At 40.2% G+C, this 23,493-nt stretch overlaps 1 protein-coding gene across 4 annotated transcripts in view; it reads right to left on the reverse strand.

The window, feature by feature from the left end:
• The window catches only part of tp63 (tumor protein p63), a 29,729-nt gene extending 12,009 nt beyond the window's left edge, over positions 1 to 17,720 (reverse strand). Inside the window, exons 1-4 of one of the 4 annotated variants that reach the window (XM_068320496.1) lie at positions 17,524 to 17,714; positions 13,821 to 13,955; positions 13,604 to 13,733; positions 2,291 to 2,548 (exon numbers count right to left, since the gene is read on the reverse strand). In XM_068320496.1, coding sequence (XP_068176597.1) covers positions 2,291 to 2,548; positions 13,604 to 13,733; positions 13,821 to 13,955; positions 17,524 to 17,576 — 576 coding nt within the window. In that variant the 5' untranslated portion in view covers positions 17,577 to 17,714. Of the gene's footprint in view, positions 1 to 2,290; positions 2,549 to 7,064; positions 7,216 to 13,603; positions 13,734 to 13,820; positions 13,956 to 17,523 lie in introns of those variants that run through there. The other 3 variants (XM_068320499.1, XM_068320500.1, XM_068320497.1) reach the window with 3 other exon arrangements.
• Positions 17,721 to 23,493: the final 5,773 nt, after the last annotated feature.

Genomic DNA, 23,493 nt, shown 5'->3' on the forward strand with positions numbered 1-23,493 from the left:
CACGCTATGCTAGCTGTCCTCAGGTCCAACAGTGGAGCTGCTGGCTCATATTATGGGAGATTTGTGACAGATATCCTGAGATCAGCTGAGGGAGCCTCCTACAGTTTGGGAACCAACTCTATAATCACAACCTTTCAGACTTTATGGCCAAAATGAGTCATTGGAGTCATTACGGAAAACAGGCAGCAGCACAACTAAACAAAGTTCAGGTAGGGCGGGATTAAGGGACTGCAACCTGCCGTTACATCTTTAGGGAATGATGATGCACTGACGTACAGGGGAGAGACTTCATTAATGTGGTGCCTCATCTGTTGGGATGATCCTTGTGCCATCGCCAGGAGTCTCTTCTATAGCCTATCTATTAACACACAGATTACCTTAATAATAAATGCATTGTTCTTCAGTCCTGAATGAGCATCAAACACACATTCAGCGCTTTTAATCCTCTGCTACAATAGGATTGAACCCTGTTTGGTCACGCTGGTTTGACCAGATGGAGGTGAAACTGCTTTTTCCATCTGGTAATTATCCCTTCAGTAAATATAAAGTTAAGGTATCAGACTTCAGTCAGTAGAGTGATCATCATGAGTAACAATTCATTGCGTCTCCATGTTAAATCAGACCAATCAAACCAGTCTTACATCATGTGTTATGACTCTGGGTTGGGGATGTGTTTCGTACCAGATGCTCAGGGGAGCGCCTCTCAAAAACCACATTCTAACCTGCTCCGTTGCACAGCAAACAAATACTTTTGTTATTTGACTGTGAAAATCAGAGGGATAAGTGATGCATTGTGGGACCTTGGCATTGCACTGGAACAGGGGAAGATCTCCCAGCAACTCCCTGATTTCCGTCTGTTTGAAGCCACAATGAATTGAAATCAGTGCAACCAGTTCAGCAGCTTTAACAGCAGAACCTTTGGACAAATGTAATAAGAATGACTCGATGCACTTCGTTATCCATCAAACATGGACCCTAGATTGAAATTCATGTTTACTTATTAATCAATCAATCAACTTTTATTTATATGTCACAGATTTCTTACGATGGAACTCAAAACTGACATCATGATTATCAACCTACAAAAAAATAAGACAGGAGGGGAAGTGACACTTGGATGAGCAGTGCCGTCCACCGACAGGCATTAATGCTGCATCCATGTGTGTGTCACAGCGCAGCGGAACAGACACACAAACAAATGAGCAGGTAGTGCTTTGACACAACAGCTGTCCCTCAGTCTTGTCATGCGTAATGACAGAGCGGGAGGAGCTGGTAAAGTAGGTTTATGCAGCGTCACATGGTGACATCTAGCTGCGAGTACATCACCACACCTGGACCGACTGTTGGGACTGTTTACTGGTGTCCTCAACAACACACCTGAGAAATTCACTTAGACTCAGGTCGTAACTAAAGTGGTGTCGGTACATGCCTAGAAGATATTCACAAGGAGTTGAGTGTTGGTGTTTTTGAGTGGAAGAAAAGTAAGCACACACTGAATCTAGGATTACATCTAAAAGATAAAAACTTGGTGAATGGCTCAGCTCTGCAGTTTTCCTATTTTGCTTTAGTGTCATGTCACAGCCACAGCTAGAAATGCCTGGGGATTAGTCATGATTTGAACCCATACATCTCAGGAGAAATTCTTCTTTGCCAGATGTCGTTGTGCAACACAGGATTTTCACATAATGTGCACTTAAATCTGCCTAGAGCGCCGATCGTCAGATAAGGAGTTCTTGGTGAGAAGAGTCTCCCTCACCTCCCCGCTGACAAATCACTGATGATGGCCTGATGATGACAGCTAGCTTTAAGGGTCCTGATTTATAATGATGATGTATACACCTGTTTGTGTGACACCACGTGTAAAAATTTATTCATTTCATGTTTGTTTTACTAATGTCAAAGCATATATTTATTTATTATCAAGTAAAAGCACTTAAGTCATTAAATGAAGATAACAGAGGGCCAATTCACCATGTTGGTAAAAGTTAAATTTGAAGAACAATGCTCTGGTAAAATCAACAATTCAGAATTTACCCTGTGTGGAAAATGTTCCTGAAGAAGTCAAATTCATTTGTGCTTTTTCATTAATTCAACAACCTAGATCTAACACATGAATTAATAATGAACTTCAGGGATGCCGGGAGGTGGGTTTTATTTAGTAGAGGTATAATCTTATGGACATAAATTGTAATGATTAACGGTCTAGGCGGCTTTCCTGGTGGAATGAATGTGTTAGAAAGTTCTTAGAAAGGCTATCTAGGAGAGAAGAGCAGCACACGCCGTGTCTTACCGTCCAGGTGGCAGACTTTGCTGTGCTAGACTGCTGGAAGGACACGTCAAAGGTGTGAGGCCCTGCATAGTCTGTGTTGGAGGGGATGGCTGGTGAAGGAGAAAGGGCATCGAAGGTGGAGCTGGGCTGGGCGTAGGGTGACGGGGCTGTCACGTTGTTTTGTGCATGGTCGTTGTTGTAGGGGCTGGTGGAGGTGGAGCCGCCGTTCTGAATGTTCTGATCCATGCTGTTCAGGAGCCCCAGGTTTGTGTACTGCGACTGAAGACGAGACAGAGGGGAGGGGGAAGAGGTGGACAGAGGAAAGTCTCTGGTCATCATCCAAGGACTGGAACATACTTTCAATCAGGAAGGAAATAATTAAATACAAAAGGATCCTGACTATACAAATAACTGTCAGGTGAAACTTGAATTGTTTAATTTATAGAATCTGATATCAAAACCATTCCAGTTAAATTTCTGATTGAATTCTGGAAAAAAAAAATCATAGTGAATGTTTTTATTTATGATAAAAAGCTACGACATGTGAACGTGTGCTTATTAGAATTAAATAATTTACTGAAACAACACAAGAAATTCATTCCAGAATATTGTATGTCAAGTGAGGAATGGAATGAACATGGTGAAGGCTCATGAAAAACGGCCCGCTAGAGGAAGTGGAGATCTTGTTTCCATTGTGTTTTGTAGTCTTGCTCCTTCCTGAACAAAGGTGTTAACATGCGTGAGATCAATCATCTCAGAAATGTCTGCATGACTGAAATACAAAATCTGATTTCATAACTCACTGGATCATAATCACTCAAATTACCAGATGGGAGCTGCCCTTGGATTTGTACTGCCGGGGCTTCTCAGTCTGTTCTCCATACCGCAAATATTCAGGCGGGAGGAATGGAATTACAATACTTTTATACAGGACGGAGCGTACACCTGGGTCACAGCCATCCCCTCCTGCTCGGCTTCCCATTCACCCCATTCCTTTCCATTTATAAACGACACATTCCTGGACCAGGTTCCATGGCTCTCACCCTTTAGACAGTCATTAATCTCTCCAGGGCCTCTTGTTTATTTCAAGCGTGGCTGACCACAGCTGTCCAGCTCACACCCGCTGCATTACCAGGTGTTAGCGGCGTGGCAGATTACCAACAAGACATAGACGAGGTATGCTATTTAACTATTAATCACAGCAGTGAGTAACGAAACAAAGACACTTAAATACACAGAGGTGCACAAACACACGCACGCACACACACACACACACGCAGATTCATTCAGACACACCTGAAAGAGGTCATCCAAGTCAACCTCAGCATACCTGTGCAGCAGCGCCACAGGCTAGCTCGCAGTGTGGATGAGGCTCGCTGTGTGAGCGGACACATTGCTGCTTAACCCCTCGGAAACAATGACACCGGGCTTAGAGGTGCTCCACTGAAGAACAATTATGTTGGGCATGCAGGTGTTTGCAGCCAAGTGTCTGTGTGTGTGAATGGAACACACACACACACACTGGTGGAGACCCTCAAGCCTTTAGCAGGGACAGACTTCCCTAAGCACACTCCCTCAAAATGCACTAATTACACACATATAAAGATCTGAACGGGCTAAGGAGATGAGAAATTGGGAACGGCGTAGAACAATGGAAAGTTATCAGTTTATATTTATTTATTTCACTTATAGGAATGAAAAGGAGGTGATATGACCTATTTTTTATTTAAAGTTAAAAAAAAAAAAAAAGTGGCAAAATTTCCTGTTTGTCTTCCTGCATGTGAGGAGTCAACGATCATGACAAAGAGTTCTTTTGAACTGTGGTGGAATCCACTGCAGTCGCAGCGAGGCGCTCAGCCATTCAGAGATGACACAGCCTCGCCCGGTATCTGATGCTGGTAGCTGCAAAGGTGGATGTGACAGGCACCAATTATCAATGTCAAATTATTGTTCTAAAGAAAAGGCTGATGCTGGCCAGAGACCAAACATAGATAAAAGCTGGGACATAAAGCAGAATGCCTGCCATAGAGCACTTAACATTAACTACAGGGCCCTGGGCAATGCTTCTCATGCCCTGGATGAATGTAAGGATCAAAGATGGGGTAAAGCCATAATTGACCAGATAGAAAATCTCACATAAACTCATCATGTTTTTAATGTTAAATTGACTGGAAGTGGAATATCAGCCTTTAGAAAGGTTGAGCAGGGGGGTTTCAGACCTTCTCTTCATTTCCTTTCATCAGATCTTATTCCACTATAATACAGCAACCATTTAATAACTACTTTAGCTGCTCTTAAAAATTCCCTCTGTCTACAGCAGTCGTTGTGCTTGCCCTTTATGATGTCAGGCAGCTAAGCAGGAACACAGTAAATCTGCAGCCTTGACATTCTAAACAGCCTCTAATAAAGTTTCTGAAAGCTTTTGTTACCTGCTTCATTTCTTTTCTGAGATTATCGCTGGGGTAAACAATTCCAAAAGAAAGTAATGACGTCTTTAATATCAATGGAAGAGTATGAATTACCGAGAACACAATAAATACATGTGGCTCCAGATGACAATGCCATTTCTCTGGTATACTGACAAATGTCTTCTTGTGCGGCAAATACTACATGGCCAATGGCCAAAGTATCATTTTAGTTTGAACATGTGTAAATCTTTACATTTTTATTTTATGGTTCACAGCTTGTTGAATGTGCAGGAAAAACATTTTCACCCCTGTCAGTTCAGGGATGAACACTGCTTTCTTTCTGACTGAGTAAAAAATGGAAAATCTGTCAAAAATGGACATATACTTATAAAAAACTTTCGCGCTGCAAACATATTGAACACTGATGGCAATGCTGTTGCATAAACTGTGAAATTGCTTTGAGTTCAAAGCCTTACACACAACTCAATAATTTATAGCTTAAGCGACTCTCCTCCAGCTGCTGCTGTGAGGTGGTCTTTCAGCCTGAGTGCGGATAGAGCCGAGGCCTGGACCAATGGCTGACAGGAACCGGAGCAGACCCGGCCCCAGGGGGAATAGCTCCCATTCCAGGCTCTCTGCTGACCTGCTCTATGCACCTTGGGCCGGCGTAAGAGCGTCCACGGGACGGTGATGAGTGACCACAGGGGAGGGAGGCATTAAAGGCTCAACGGGGTTGGGGGTTTAGGTGGGTCTGGGTGGGGGTCTATCTGCACGTTATACCTGCTGGGCTGGGCAGAGTAGGTGATTGTATCTACATCACACCATTAAAGCAATTACGATCCTGGACTAAACAGCAGGGCCTGGCCAGTCGTATTCTAATGCTGCAGCGGCTCCCAGCAGGCTGGGGATGGGGGAACCTGATACCTCACACACGGGGGCAGTTCACTTGGACACCACTTAAAGACACCCTGCTCAACAACTTAAAAGACAGTGACCTGACACACCTGCTATCTGCAACCTGCAATCTGAGAATCTATCGCCGCTTACAGGCTCAGCATTTAGTTTGGGTGCAGGATTTGGTTGATAACTCCTCAAAGAAGCATAAAAAGGTTCATCACTATCAAGCAGCCAATGACAAAGAAAAAAAAAACCAGGAGCCTGTTTTCCCAGAACAGACACTGATGGTTCTAAAGGTAAAGGTATGCACACAGGTTAGACTACCAAACAGTTCAGTTTTAATTTTGAACAAACTAAGTCTATTTCCCCAAAAACTACTAAGAATAAGACACATCTGAGGGAGTGGACTATGGTTCAGCCCAGTGGAGCTGATAGGTTGTCATGTTCACTGATGAAAAATAAAGAAAAGTAGCTGATAGTGCCTTAATTACAAATTACTAAACAAACAAATAACTAAGTACAATTAATTTTAAAATACTGTTATTGTTTACCACTGAGCTCTGAAAAAAGGTAGATCATTTAATCCTCACACATTTTAAAAATAGAGAACAGAACCTTTTGTTTTTACATCATTTGGACTGTGTCTTTACGAGATTTTTGTAAGATTTTTGATGTGAATAACAATAATGTTTTGTGTAGATGTTAGACAGCTCAGAGAGAAACACACTTCACGGAAACCAAATCAATTCTCCTGGTTGGATCAGTATCCGTCTGTAAATTTCTATTGAAATGAAGTACAACATCTTATTAGTTTCAGTAGTCTGCTAATATTCGTATTGCTTACTATACCTGAATAAGTTTTTTCTGTTTATTTCATACTGGATTTTCATAAAAGGAAGGAAACCTCTTGGTAGTAAATCATAATAACTGTTGAAATGTTTGATATTCTGACAAGCAAAATGCTGATTCAACAGCGACCAGTAAAATAAATCACATCAACTGACTAACCCCGCGCCCAGGAAGATAGCAGCCATTTCACAGTTTTCAAAGGGATTCTGTGGGTGTTTACATTCCCTCGCTCTCTGCCTCGTGCACGCAGATGTGCACGCAAGCACACACACACACACACAACCACACACACACACACACACACACACACACACACACAAACATTGTTTGTGTGTGTGTGTATGTTGTGTGTATATTGTAAAATATAATGAAATAATATTTACCCTGCAGTCGGTATCTCTAGAGTAATTCTTACCCTTGTTTGAGACAGGATGATTACATAATTTAAATTAAATGCAGTGGTCACACCAAATAGCACCCGGTAACAAATAGCAGACATAAAGCTTAGATTATGGATCATTTAGATGGATAGAAGGCCTTCAGATCGAGTGTGATAATTTGTTAGTCTCATAGCACTCTGGGCAACAAAGCAAAGGGTTTGATGGCAGATGCCCCATCACCGGCTCTGCCACTGGTCTTACCTCACTGTATGATGTCGTGGTCCCCGTTTCCAGATACAACATGTTGGCGCTGAGATTGAGCAGAGCTGCTGCTGTTTGCTCCACTGGCTCCAGGATTCCACAAATCTCTTTTCCTCACTCTGAGGGAGTGATGTGGACTACAGATGCAAAGTAGGCAAGTAGAAGCTTCTATAGGAATCTAAGAGAAGACCATATATACGGAGAAGAGGGGGAGGGATCTAAGGAGCTACCTGGCTAATACCTGAGTCCACACCCATCTGCAAAAGAAGCCTTGTCTCCTTGTCTTTCCTTTGAGACTTCTGCAGGCCTCCCTAAACGTATTCATTGAATAACGAATTGCTATTAGCTGGTTTATCTTTGTACTACTGTAGTACAGTGCTTATTATTTATACCTGTGTAGTAAAATTAGAGTCAAAAAAGTCACACAAAAGACAACTTTAGTTACTTAAGTAGATTTTTCTTCTAAAATTGTGCAAATTACACCGATGTGGATGTTACTTTATAAAAAGATGAACAGATAGACGTACTGAATAAGTCCATGAAGTCAGCCAGCCACAGACTGGGAGAGCGTCTGGCTTTGGGAGTGTATGCCCACAGAAGCTACTTAGCATAAGAATTGCCAGTCTGCATCCCTCGAGCTATTCCAGCGTTGAGCCCAGAGGAGAAACAACACGACTCCTGTAGATTACTTGTATCTATCAGAGATGACTGATGTAGGTCTGTTTTGGAAACATACATGATAGATCAGATAACTCAATGCTGCTTGTGCTCCGAAAATTAAGATCTAGTTTCTGCATTCATTCAAATCAATTTGACTTCAGACATTTATTTGCCACATTTTAAGAGAGCAACAACACAAGGGGGAGCATTTTGCAATGGATTTTGCATAGAAAAGCTTTAATATCTTTTAGCCTCCTGCTGATATTACAGACGTTTTTGGAAATGGTTGACTCCACTCATACTTATGGGCCTGGCAGAGACATTTATCAAGCAAAGAAAGAATCACTAGGTCTTTAAATTTACCCAATGGAAGTAAAACTATTGCAATAATTGCAATTCCGCTCATGAAATCAAGAGCACACAATATTGCACCGGGGAATATGACACAGACTGTTCAGATGGGTGCAAATTACTTCTATTACAACTGAAATGTTGGCCAAAACTCCTGCCCTGCTCACAATAATTTGAAAGCTGAAACACAGCTATGACCTGAGGTCAGTGTCTCTACTCAGGAGTCACACCCTCCTACTGCCTACAGGTCAGCCTGCCACAAAGGAAAATCAACACTTTAAAGAGCCCACCTCAATGGCCTCCCAGGGGCCCCGGCGTCAGAGAAGACCAAAACCTCTGAGTATGATAATTAGTTTAGCTAAACAAACTTCTAATTATGTTCAACCACATTGGCATGTGAACAGAAGTTAGGGCACTCTGTTGGGGTGAAGCTGCAGTAAAATATTGAACAGCAATATATTAAGCAGGACAGGACAGTTTTAATAAGCGGCAGAAGCATCAACACTGGAATAAGAGGTTTCAATACTGAAAACCATCTTTACAAGGAAATTACTCTGTGTGAGTGTAGGTGATTATGAAGGACCAAACAATGTAGCTGACGGGTGACATAATGCCTCATAAAGTCAGATAACACAGTCACATTACTGTTCACAGCATCACCTCAGATGCTGCATTTCTGAGGAACTAAGGAGAGAATGGAACCAGGCAGCAGCTAAAGATCCGCAGATCCAGGGCTCAGACAAAAGAGGCTTTACTTAAGTTTTTCCCTTTAAAGCGCCTGTCCCTTAAGTCAGATAGATTAGTTTAGTATCAAGTGTCAGGCTGCAGTGGCAGCAGAGCCACAGACACCTGCCCTGAGAACAGTGGAAGCTACCATCCACACTGACAGATGCAAGAGACAGCATCACTTGGGTGGCAAGTCTTAAACCCTCACAATCAACATCCATTAAACCAAGAAATACAGAGAACCACACTTAAGATGCCATTAGTCAATTTAAATTGTAGACAAGTTGTTTTGAAAAGAGGGGAGTGGGGGAGAAGAAGAGCAATTAAAGTATTTAGTATACGTTGTGTGAAAACTCTAATGAAATTGCAGTAGAGCAAAGTCGTTATTTGGAAAAGGATCAACAGCAGTTTTGTGCAACATCGTTCAGCAGGACAACACCGAATCAATATACAGAATATTGATCGGATGCTTAAAAGACAACTGTGGTAATGATATCCTATGATTTAAAATAAGAGATGAGAATAAGAGAGAAAATGAAAATTTATTTGCACCATCGTTACAGAAACAGATATTTTCCTCTTTTAACAACTGCCTTCTGATGCAACAGTACTGTATGTGTGACGAACATCAGTGATGCTGTCTAGCTGCATGCAAAAACTACTCATCCCAGAACCAAATCAGATTTTCATGTAACATGGCCAGCATAACATGGTTCTTTATGTGGAGTGGAAGAACAAAAGAAAAACATAAAAGTCATGTGTAGATTGTTTTATAACTTCACTGCAGCTCAACAGTTTCTGGTAATCTTAAATCCAAGAAGTCAGAAACAAATAAATCAAGGTGAATCTTTTAACCAGCTTGTGTCCCATCATGTCATCTCAAATCAGTGAATTTTTATTCTGCATTTACAGTTCTGGTTTTATTTTCTTTTTAAACTAGGATGATGTTTAAAACAAATTTATAGGGACAATAAATGGTGTTTAATGGATGCCTCTCTCTCTGAGGACTGGCCCTCTAATCCTGATCTAACCTGTGGGAACGACGCAAGAAAATTTTAAATAAAACCGATAGAAGTAACAGTAATAGAATCTGTCAATCTGTCAGAGTTATTGTGGTCACACACACACGCACGCACGCCCACACACACGCACGCACGCCCACACACACACACACACACACACACACACACACACACACACACACACACACACACACACACACACACGGCTCCAGTAATGCGGGTCCACTGGTGCCGTTGTTTTAAGCCTGGAAGTGCACCTGGTATCTGGTTGTTTCCACGGGTTACATCATAAAAACAAACATGCTGCTGAGCAACTCTGGAAAACAGAAATACGGATGAAAATATGAATTTCTTCTATTTTCTAAAGCATCCTGCTCACAGACCGGATGAGGCGATCCTTCATGTGTGCAGCCAGACAACTGAGTTGTAACTGTGTGGTTTACAGGAAAATCAAGGGGTGCAGATTAAAGTTGTCTGTACTCACTAAAAATTATATTTAATAAAAAGTATTAAACAACTTACTACAAATGGGGTAATTAACGTATTTTTCCAAATATTTTCAGCTGAGATTATGTGTAGACACCACTGCATCTAAAGATAGTCTGTGGGGAAAACTAGTGCTGCAGGCAAACTAGTGGAGCATCAAAGGAAGATTTAAAACTTATTATGGTTAAGTATTATGTACACAGGCTTAATTTAGATTTAGTCCCTAATTATTAATGGGAGCAAAGCTTTCAGAAGGATTTGTTTTTAATCAAATTACATAGAATTAGGACCACAGTTATAATTTGGGACAAATGGTCGCCTAATAGAAATCGTAGAAATAGTGATGCAGGAATCGTAACAAAATAATTGCAACAGATTTTTGTAGATTTCTTAAATTCAGATAAATTGGAAAAAAAAATGGGGAAAACCGATCAGCGGCTTGGAAACTGAACGAAGGGGGAGACACACAAGGTTCGATGGAAAAACTGTGAATCCAAAGCAAACACACACAGGTAACTAGATCCTGGGGATGCTGTGTGTTGATGGAGTTACTCTGCAGCGAAGGTGTTTAAACTCTATCCTGTGTCAGAAAAGATCCGCTGCCCCTCTAATCAACATTGTGTCCTCCACGCGCAGCTGATCAGACCTTTATCTGGGTGTAAAATCAGCTGTTTAGGGTAGAATATAGAGTTTCTCCTGCCACTATTTCTGCTACATTCCTTAATGTCATTCAACCCTCTGCTTGCTCCTCTCATCCCTCTTGCTGCCACGCCCCCCCCCAGCCCCCTACCTTTACATTGAGAAGAAATGTACTGATAGACGAGAGCTGGGACCTTTGCAAGAGGCAGGTGCTGCGTTAAATTGTTGCCCTGCAGCTACAGAAAAAAAAAAATCCACAAGAAAAAAAGGAATTTCAGATTAAACATAAAGCCAACACAATGCATATCAGCCCTCTAGGGTACCAAAAAGTGAACTGCATTCTAATAAAGAAGACACCCTCCCTCACCGACGACAGGGGGAAGGGGTGTGGTCGCCCACCACCGTCTTTCATAAAAGCACAGACTTGGCCTGGTTGACTGGGACTCGGTGATGTGCATGCTGCTGCAGTCGTCCCACACGTTAACTACCTGAGGAGCTGGCGTGCCAATCATCACAACACACCCCTCTCTGGTGTGCAAGAGAGTGGGTGGTGGGGGTGGGGCCATTAATTACCAGTTCAAGAGAGCACAGCCACCCTTGGGGGATGCAAAAGGTAACATTATTCAGCTCCTTGAAAAAAGTTTATTTGCCATTTCTTTCCACCTTGGCTGGACAACAGCATTCCTGCACTGGGAGGGGAACATGCACATTATCCTCCAGGCAAAGATACGTCTCCAACTACAGGTCAGACATCAGGGATTTATACCCATCCAGTATCTAAACAGCTTTGTCATAAAAGTCCACTTCACTGCACTATATGTTAGTGAGCTAAATCCTTTTTATTTCACTAATCTTACTCATGCTCTGGCTTATTCTGGGCACAAAGATGAAAAACAAATTAAGTGAAATTATGCTACCTAAAGCCGATCACCACACAGACTCAGACTCTAAGAGCAACCTGCCTCAGAGGGGCCACCCGGGTCAAACACAACTCAGGTCAGAGGAGATAAAATCATCAACTGGCAGCCAACATCTCACCACAGATAAACCTGCTGCATTCAGTTACTGCTCTACTGCCCTGCACTATATTTTCACAACTGGCCCGGGGAAGTTCCACAGGTAAGATGAAGATGAAAAAGTACAATCATCATAGCACACTATAAAATTAACACTGGGAGTGCCGCTGTCTCAAAATGAAACTGATCAAATTTCAAACATTCATTTCTTATATGACTAAATGCACAAAAGTAGCCCAACTAAGGTTGATAAACAATACTTGGAAGCGATTTGGGGTGGAAAGTATTACTCCAGCAGCTATTTAAACACATAAAAAAACATTACTTGTCATCCGTACACAACACCTTGATGACCCTCAGAGGAAGAGTATTCTACGGAGTAGTTAGTGAGAGCAGAAACTGTTTGAAGACTTTGGGCCTGTTACGTCTGATCCAAACCAAGCATGGCATCGCACATAAATAGCAGTTTACCCATGGTAGAATGTAATGTACTGATGATGCTTTCCTGCATCAGAGTCTGGATAACTTGAGGAAAAAAATGCATTCTGCTCTGCACCAGATTAAATGCTGATGGTTAACATCAGTCTGTGACTTGAAGCTCTGACACAACTGGGTCTTTGATTAAGTATAGCTGAAGACTTGCAGTACTCCGGTCAAAGACTGGACCTGAACCTCATTGAGAGGCTGAGGCAGAACCTGAAGAGCAGCTCACGCTCACAAACCCTGCCAAATAATAAATACACATTACTCAAGTTATCTACTCAGCGTATGCAATTAATACATCAATTTTCTGCTACTATTAACTTCATGTGACAATTTTTGTTTCAAGTTATTTTGCAGATCCAATATATTATGACTGATGTGTGACCAGTCAGAGAGTTTTTAACAGACAGAAGATATTAAATAAATTGTTCTACTAGAATAATTGTGTGAATGTAGAATATAGGAAGCGCGTGTCAGTCAGATAGTTGTATGTCTCAAACTGTCTTTCAGGAATAATTTGGAGACGTGGCATCACGTCTGTTCCTGGCTGACAAAGTGTCTGAATGCTTTGGGGAAAAGGACAAAAAGGACAAAACTGATGGAGTTCTAATAACGTTATTTTACAGCTAAGATGATGACACACAGCACATTTAATTGGCATGCGAAGTGTTTTATAAATACACACTCTAGATTTGGTCTCACTTGCCCCCGTTTCTTGCTACTTAAAAGAATTTTTTATAAAATTTAGCAAGGTGGAAGTGGAAAGAGAGAAACACTCCTCTGATGGTAACGTGCTTTTCTTTGTGCAGCTCATGAGTGCAAACGTTCATCAAATAAACAGACGATCTAGATTAAGTCGTTGACATGTAAATTTCGATATATGTTAATCACTCAGTCTGATGTCAGGGGTGCTGACTCAGCACGTGTATCATCAGTGCCCTAAAGTTCCTCGCTTAAGCCTCGATGTTTGATGAACGTATAGCTGATGTGGACACTATAGGCTTTAGGTTAACAGCAATGTTTAGCGATTAATGAGTTTCCGGTTAAATAAATTAGGTTTTATTGACGTATTGAACGTCATGGAGAAGAACCAGCAGGAAGTATTCATCAATAAATGTAGAACTGTTTCCTCTGAACACCCAGCTTGCATACTTACAGCAAACGTCTCCTCCGGCTCATGCATGGTGATGCAGTCCATGCTGATCTGAATGGTGTTTCCTGCAGACTTTTCAGTCGGACTGTCTGTGAAGTTCAGCTCAATGGGCTGGACTGAATGAATGGCAGACCTAAAACAAAAAAAAGCAGGTGAAAGGCAAAATAGTGAGCAAAGTATTCTTTGTAAACGACTAATATTTATTCTTTTTTTCACTTACTGGTCCAGCATATCAAACAGCTGGTTGAACACATCCTGGTTGAAGGAGTCACTGGTCTGTGATGACTGGTTCTGAGACATGGTGGAGAGAAACGTGTTCTCTCTCCAGGACAAACGAGATGAAGGGTCCCTGTGTCTGCAAGTAGGATGAAACAACCAAAGTCATTTTTACTATGCTACCAATATTCCTTACAAGCAATACTTAAATTACTCATAGTATTTTTCTAAAGAATCATTTTAATTGGTAGTTTAAAAGTAGTATCAATGTCAGCAGACATTCGGTGTAGATGTTGACATTCGGGGCTGAGAATTGGCCACCCAGCCAGTGGAGGAAAGGAGGAAGAGGAGTTCTGCTGGCAGCCATTCATGAAGGGCGCTTCCATTGTTAAGAAGTCAGCCTGCATAATGCAGAATATTTGTACTGCACATAATGGTGATTATGCACCATTCAGACAGAGGCACTTTGACCTGCTCCCCTGAAACATTACACCTGCTTCAGAGCTCAGCCTGCCATTGTTCCTGCTGAAGTGGCGCACGCTGAAGTCTGAGAGCAGCGGAATTCCCCCCACGGTCTATATGATAGCACTGCAGCGACTTCTGGTATGTGTACAGCTGGATGGGTCTGGATGGGGGAGGGCAGGGAGATGGGGGGGCATAATCTGAAGCTGGCACTATTTTAGATTTTGGAATTCCCCAACTCTCTGTGTTGAATGATATTAATACCTGACTTACAACCACAGAGACATTTAATGAAGCAAATTATTTCAGTTGTGCAGGAGGCAGACGACTAAAAAGGAGGTGCTGCATTTAGAAAAAAGACTGAGTTTGCAAAACACGACAAACACCAGAGACTTCTGGAGAAATGTATCATTCTACTCTTGGTTAGCCTGTTTATTGTCTTGAATATTTGCGATAGCGAATATGATCACTGCCAACACAATAGTCAGCAATTTATTAATCTATGTGCAAATATTGGTAATGCAAGAAGAAACTTTATATGTGCTTTAGACAAGAAATAAGACAAATGGACAGAGTGAAATGTCCCACTAATTTTATTTTTCATATTACAGATCGTCAGCGCAACATGTCTAACAATCAGTGCCTGCAGTATCGTGCCGTTTTGATAAACGAGATTTTTGTAAAATACAAATTACACAGGTTAAATAAATTGTGAACAAACTACAAAATCAGAAACCAGTTTGAGGCCAAACTTAGTGATGAACACACATTGATGTAAAGAACAGCAAGCAGTTTTTCTCCACCTCTATAAATCATAAAAAACATATTCTCTTACAATTGTGAGTAGAGGTTACTTGTATTGAGCTGTTCTTAATGACTTCAGTTTTTTAGAAGATGACTTTACACTAGTTAATGTGAACTATTTTCAACACTGCTAACTAGGTGTCTAACTAGATAACTAGAGGTTTAACTATGATATAAATCTCAAAATACTGAGAATTTCATTTATTTATTTTGACATTAATTAGAAACATATATTAAGGAAAAAAAGCTTTAATGAAAAAAACTTGATTGCTTCCTGTTTTCATGTATCAATGACTTGGCTTTGCTAGTTAAAATTCTGGTCATTTTTTATGTAATATTTTTTTAAAAACTGTATTAATCCTGTATTTCTCAATCAGTGAGACAATTGTCTTGTTAATTCTACATTTTGGAATGGATGAGATAAATATCAAACATTTTTCAAGTGAAAGTATTCATTTTGATGGGACACATTCAATAATGACATCACTACTGTCTACATTTGAGCTTTGAGTTGCGGAATTATTTATCTATTGCCGGTTCAGAATTCACATTATAATAAACATAATGCTTCAATAAGAACTCATGATTTCTCTTCCTTCTACTATGTTTACAGTTTTTACTGTTTTCTTGTTTTTTATAAAAACATACTAGAGTTTGTTGGAAACTGCAAATGAAGAATGAGGGCGAAATTTCTAAATGAACCTGGTAAAATTGGAAATAAAAGTGACTAGTTAACAAATTTTCAATATGAAAAAAAATAACTGCAAATTGACAGCATATTTTGTAACTTCACTTTGGTCTTTTGATTAAATGCTTGTGTTCATGAGCCAATTTAAAAGTTTTTATGTTAAGACGGCTCTGAAAGACAGGTTTATCCCAGTTCTGTCTATTTGTCTTCTATTTGGTGTCAAGTTACTCAGTTTTTCAGTTAGCCTGAAGGGAAGGCTGTTCAGCATCCACTTAAAGACAGTCCAGCGCCTCCAGACAAGACTGGGTCAGAGGTCAGCCCTAAACAGGGATGGCCATTGTCTCTTGGCAGGTTGGGCACACCAACCGATGAAAATGCAATCAAAACAAACAGCCCAGCCGATCGGGGCCCTTCTCCAGTGTCTTATTAATCACTTGTTCAAAGGCCTGAGACCTTCTCCCCCTCATCTGTCAGCCCTGGCTGGAAGAGGGACATGACTGCAAAACAATAGAAAGCCTCCAAGTTTCTCCTCCTCTTATCCCCGTACTTTTATAGAAGTGAAACAGTCTGAAGTCAAATCCTTTGGGGCAAAACGACAGAAATTCCTCTCATTGTTGGAATGCACAAAAAACAGGAGAGAAGGAAAGAAGTGGACCAAAAAATACCTTGATCCTTGAAAGCTGAAAAGCAGTTTCATAGAAAACCAAAAGTTTTCCAAATTAGGCGAGGCCTGTTTGAAAGTTATATTAATGTGTTTTACACCTGTCACAGTACCTTTATCAAGTCCCAGTACATGAATTATTAAACCTCAGACAAGCCTTTTTGATTAAAGCGCAGACCAAGAATGTTAGAAATGAATAGTTTAATTTATTCCAATTATAAAAAGATATAAAATGGCATAATGTCACCTTTTACCATAACCGCAACCTTCATATAGACCATGCAGCATTAGAACTACACAAAAAGAATAAAGGATCAATTTATTGTATGTTCTGTATTGATTTAGATGTAAAGTCAAATAGTAAATGTAAAATATATTAATATAGTAGAGATAGATAGATAGATAGATAGATAGATAGATAGATAGATAGATAGATAGATAGATAGATAGATAGATAGATAGATAGATAGATAGATAGATAGATAGATAGATAGATAGATAGATAGATAGATAGATAGATAGATAGATAGATAGATAGATAGATAGATAGATAGATAGATTACCTTTTGTGTAACACATTTTTATAGCCTTATGGATTCAGACACGTGAGATAGAGTTTTACAGTGTGCCAAAAGGAAACGAATCCCATCTGTTAAATGCTATAATACTGCTATGTGTCTTTTTGGATTAAAGCATGTGCAAACAACCAGTTTGACATCTGTCTGCCACTTTGCCATGATGTTCTTTACACATGCACTGTAAACATAAGTATGCCACACTTATAAATATATCAGGACAGAGCAGCAGCTGAGGATTCAGGCAGACGCAACTGTTCTTGGTGAACTTTGGACCTCCAGACGTTATGAGTGGCAGTCCAGGTCACATAAAACGGAGGGAAATTCCCATCTTGATCTAAGAATCTGTTCATTTACACCATCATATATTTGCTCCGTTATAATTGCATTACGATTAAAGTTTAATCACATGTTAAATTCATATATTTATATATATACACCCGCACATATAAAAACATAGCTTCATAAAATTGTAATATAAAGGAAAGCTACCACTCATCAGTGTTTCTGTACTCACCGATGACAGGGGAACTCTGGATAACACTGCACAGCTGTGTAAGGTGAATTCATGTTGACATGCCAAACTTTACTTTGATGAAGTCTTCAGAAGTACTATCTTGTCATAAGTACACATACATCAGTGGCTGTGCATCAGCTAGAAGAATAAATACGATTAATAAAAAAATAAATAAACACACAAACAGGCCTGGATTAAAGTGCTGGAGGGTACAGTGCAGAGTGGAGAGAGCTTGAGAGATGTTTTGAATTTAGATATTTTTTCTGAGGTGACCCTACAGATGGGAGGGGCTTGTGCCAGCTCTCTGACCAATCCTCAGCTACAGGTCGTACTCGGTATCACTTGCTCTCAGTTGCTAGGATATACACATATCAAGCAATTACATTTGCCCCAACCTCCCTGACCCACCACACATAGCTAGCCACCATAAGTCATTAAAAGATCACCTATACTCTACACATCTATGGCCGGTCCTGACATTTCCTCCAAGATTCCCATATGGTTTTGTGAGATGGTGACACGTCTGTTGCATCATGCTCCTCAACTGAACATGCTGAGTACAAACATTCTGAGCGCCTGAGAGGGTTGATTCTATGCCGATTCAATGAAACTCAACTATCGCAACTAAAACCGAGGAAGTGAAACACACTCCTGTCAGATATATAGCGAGAGGCCCATCAACAGGAGTGACACACTATAAATTTGAGAGAAACTTGAGATAAAAAGACACAAGTTAGAAATACTGAAGTATAATCTTCCGTGCCAGTTGTTGACATAAACTCAGATTTCAAGCAAACACTCACTTGGTATCTTCCCACTTCCTGATACATTCCTCCATCAGACTGCCAATCTACCTCTGGATGTGAAGCTAGAGGTGTGATGGTGCTGTGTGGTTTTCAGAGATGAACGGCACATGATTCAGCATGCTAAAATAAAAGGAAGGGTCACAGCGAGGGGAATGATAATAAATAGATGTGGTGTATCCAGGGAACACAAACCTCTAAGCTGCTCTCTTGTACTTCTAATAAAGACATACAGTCTCTCAATCCACTCTGATTGCCTGCTGTGCACCTATAAGAGACAGCAGACATGTACACTGGGCCAAACTGGTGACATAATGCTTTGGTGACATAGCTGTTATTTATAAGATATACTGAGGTGCAAGTGCTTATGCACATTGAAGTGTACTCACAGGTTTTCTTGGGTTTTAAGCAGCTCACACGGACTAAAGGCCAACCCTGTGATTAATTTTTCTCACTATGAATGAAATTTTGAGTTGCTTGTCAAACAAGAAGGAAATACTCAGGATACCCGCCATGAGTGATGGATTGATAACGTCTGACGACAGCAGCTATAATCCCATGTGCCTGGGCCCTGTTGCAGAATGTGTTCATGAGCATTTTACTAATTTAATCCTGACTCAAGTGTTATCTTGAAAAGGCATAGAAAGTTAGTCAACATAAAATAAAGGCAAGAAATATTCATATTATTACCGAAGTATGTTTCATATGACGTGGAAATCTGAGGGGTTTCTTTAATTGTGATTCTTCTTTATTAAATTGTGATTTATTTATTTTTTGTGAGAAAAGAGGATGCAGAAGACAGGGTTAGATGGAAGCAATCGCTGTGGCGACCCCTCAAGGGAAAAGCTGAAAGGAAAAGAAGAATTGTGATTTGAAAACAACTAATGATACATTCACTAGTGTATGTACAAAATCATATTAAAATAATTAGTGCCATACTTAACCTAAGGATGCCAGTATTGCCCTGGTGTCAGCACAATCTCAGTTGTTTAAATAAAATTGTTGAACAAGTCACCTGTCCAAGTTATTTACAAGCAGCTAGTCCTTAGACATAAGGGAGAAGTGCAGCAATCAATAGTGAATGTCACAGCTGGACATTTAAAATGAACCCTAAAATCTATTCAAAAAATAAAAATCTGAAGAATATGTTGAATAACTAAATCCCTAAAAACATCCAAATGACCAGTGTGTAAGAGACATGTAGGTAAATATATGTGAGAAGTTTTTGAGTGACTCATCTGAGACAAATCTCACTCATAGCATGAGCCAAAAGGAAACCGTTTGGAAAAGTAAGGTGTGCCACAGGGAGACTGAAGTGACATCAGTTTTAGAAAGGTCATGAGCCACCACCACCACCAGAAGTATTTAGAAAGCATAAGAGGATTTCTCTTTCTGCTGCTCAGGACAGATGCCTTTTAAATGCAATCTCCCTATAGATAATAAGCAATTATCTTCATTCACTTGCCTCAGCTTTACTACATTAATACAAAAATGTTTATCAATTTGTGAAACGCACCTGTCAGACATTATTTTCTGTCAGAAAATGTTGGCATACAGTGTAGGTAAACTCAAAAACAAATGGATGTCAAACTTTGAGGAAGGAATCATGTCTTTTGCCGTGTCACAACAAGTGTCACTCAACTGTGACTGACTGACAAAGCAACTATTTCCCAAGGCCACCACTAGAAATATCAGCTTACTCTCTTGGATAAAGTAAAGCAAATAAAATTTAATCACCTCTCTCCAGTCAAAACTTAGTTGTAAAGATCAGGTGATTATTATGTTATTAATCAAAAAAACAGCCAATAAATCTTTCACACACTCTATAGCTGTCGTTCCTCTCAACATCAGGAGGACAAACCGACCTCAAAACGTCATTAAATTTGATATTACATCAACACCTGATACCCTTACATCATTGAAGTCCGCTAAGGCTCTAATGCTGGGCACTAGTCACCAAACCCCTATTACTTCATTTAGGATGCATGCCTGTGTTTATGAGATGGCAGCTACGTCAGCGACAGCTCTGTCATCAGTAGGAGTGCACATATGTCTAATGTGACTATCATCCCATCAGGGCTCTGATTTGAGAGCGCTAAGCTACCTTTAATCTCTACTTGTATGAGCAGTCAAAACCATAGATGGGAATGGGTCAGTACCACTGCAGCCCACTATCTCATATTCATTCTGGTGTATTCATTGTCCTGAATGCATGAGAACCAATTCACACAGTCTCATTAATAACAAGAGTTTACATACGGGATGCCAAAGAGCAGTTGGTGGAGCAGCTGATGAAGTAGTCCCGACGTTTGCTGCACTATGGACAGACGTATTATCAGTGTCAGACACACACACACACACACACAGACACACACACACACACACACACACACACACACACACACACACACACACACACACACACACACACACACACACACACACACACACACACACACACACCACACTGTAGCGAATCACTCTCACACCATGGGGGGGCTGTGTGGGCATACTTGTGAGCGTCTGTGTGTATATTCCAGTTGGTGACTAATGCAGGGGAAATCCAGATGAGTCAAAACTACCAGTGTCCGGTGCAGTGTCTGAGAAGTGTTAATTTACAGCCTATGCACTAAACTGCCCAGCAACTTGGCATTGTTCACAACATCCCTATAGAGACACCTCTATTTTAACTGACAATATGTCGAGGGAGGTCAAAGGGGTCATCAACACAACAGCAATCTGCTCTCTATATATAACAAAATGAATCAAAGAAAACGTAAACAAATTAAGGTCCTGGAGCATGGAATATTTTCATTCTCATACAACCAGTCTTGCACTTTCATAATGGCACCATCGACAGAAAGCCGTAAACCAAAGCGAGCTTTCCTATGTGACCCGTAAAACCTGTATTTCCATTGACATTTGTGGTAAAATTCAGACTCCCAGATAATTATTGATGCTTTCCCACGGTATGGTTCAAGTTTGTTGTTTGTGTCTTTTGTTACAGTGACTTTTACATGTAATATCAGGTGCTGTCACCTTGGGAAAATCTGTCTTGCCTGCAGCAACAAAAAGGCTGTGAGCCAGACTTGGATAATTCAGCCAGTATAACCAGTGTCAGTTGAGACCAGATTTTTTTGATGTTTGCACAGCACAATATGAGCGACTGTTACTACTAATTGACTTTACCACAGTTGGAGAACAAAAGGTAATGACTTTTTGAAAGACAAATAATTGGTGCCGCATTTTGAAAACAAAAATAAAGCAGTGGGGTTTTTTTTACATGACCTTAGCTACCAAACAGAGGAGGTTTTGGGGTTGTGTTTTTCTTGTTTATCAAGCTTTATATTTCTGTTCTTCACAATATAAATCTGGACTTCCAGAAAATAATTTCATTAATTGTGAAAAAAAGTTAATATAATTTACAACATTTATTTTGTGATACTTTTATATGTGAAACACGACATGTACATCTTGTATTTAGAGTTCTTATCTGCTGATTAACATGAGACAGTTATGAGTGTTACGGTGCAGCAGCAGAGCAGGAGAACATGATGTGACTGCGGAGCGTAGAGTTGGGTGTGAACTATTTGCTCATGTATGTGGATTAATAGCTGGTGAACACAGTGGATTATACCAGCTAATCATTAAAATATCTGTTTGCTATCTTGTTACAGGCTAGATACTGTATGTACTGTCTTCTAGCTTATTAGAGGTTTCTTGCTGAATATTGATGGACACGGAGGGATTGACCCTTGGCAGCTACAGTTATGAATAAATACTGCAAAATGCCGTGCTGATGTGTGAATACAGTTAATAAAACATGAATCTCATAAGACATGAACATGAATCTCTCCAGGGCGCTTTTCCATTGAAGATGCAGGGTGCAAAATACCATGCATGCGATGTTTTGTCTTTCAGCATTGCCTAATTTCATTTCATTTCCTTTAATGTCATTTCATTCTATTTCATTTAAAGTCTACCACTGTTCTGAAAACAGCTGCCTGCTGAGGAGGAAGGTTGTTGAGTGTCTGTCTGTCTGTCTGATCATTGTAGAACATTCCTACAATCGTTCAACTGGTAATTATTGTTTTTCAATTGAATCAGTATTTCCATGAACAAAATTATAATCTCCCAGAACATAGATGAAACACTCAGATTTGTTGGTTTTAAAAAAAGTAATACTTTACATCAATTTCTCACATTTCAGATGCTGGAACCAGTAAAGTTTTCCATAAATCAACACTAGTTAATGCATTATGAAAACAGGTTTTACTTCTTGTGAGTCATTGTTGCGGCTCAGCAGAAAAACAAATCCACATCACACCCCATAATCTATGGTTGATTTCCTGGGAGAATTTTTTTTTTTATATACCTGATCTGTAATTATAATATAAATAGGACATGAATGTAGACAAAAATCACTGCCACTGGGTGGGCACGCTATCAAGTCAAGTCAATTTTACGTATGTTGTGTCAAAACACGAAAAAAGTAAGGACTATACTCCAAGGAATCTCCAACCAACCAGGTGAAGTCACTTAAGAAAAAAACTGCCTTTACAGTGATAACTCCAGCAGAACCTCCAGTACTGATCTATTAGAGTATTAGAGATCTGGATGATCAGCAGGTCAATATTACTGTAGATTAAGTATAATATAAAACTATGGATTAAAACACACCCAGATTTAATGCACGTTTCAATAGATTGTTCTGTTTTCTCTTCCCAGGGGTACAAAATACCATTTAGTTATGAAAGTGGGTTCGCACGAACACACGATGAAATTTTTTCCAACAAGTCCTGGATCTGAGAAGGGAACAACCAGTAGGCCTCAAACCATTATTCACCTCTGATCCAGCATTCAACCAGTCGTTAGATGTCAGTCGACATCACTCGAGGAGTGGGGTTAGCAAAGCATGGTAGAATTTCAAATTCACAGTAGAGAAATGAGCCGAAACAGCAAACGCATCATTACATTAATAATAATCTTCAACTAACTGCTCCATCTTGATCAGTAAAGATAAATTGCAGCTGACGCATTAACACCGGAGACGGCATCCGTGGAGCTTAACTTAAAATGTTCATCACTACTAAACATGTCTGTCTGTTACTAATCGCTGTGCAGATGATTTATTAGGATTTGGTTGGTGATTATCTCCATAATGGAG

The sequence above is a fragment of the Antennarius striatus genome, chromosome 7 (genome assembly GCF_040054535.1).
Source record: "Antennarius striatus isolate MH-2024 chromosome 7, ASM4005453v1, whole genome shotgun sequence".
NCBI lineage: Eukaryota > Metazoa > Chordata > Actinopteri > Lophiiformes > Antennariidae > Antennarius > Antennarius striatus.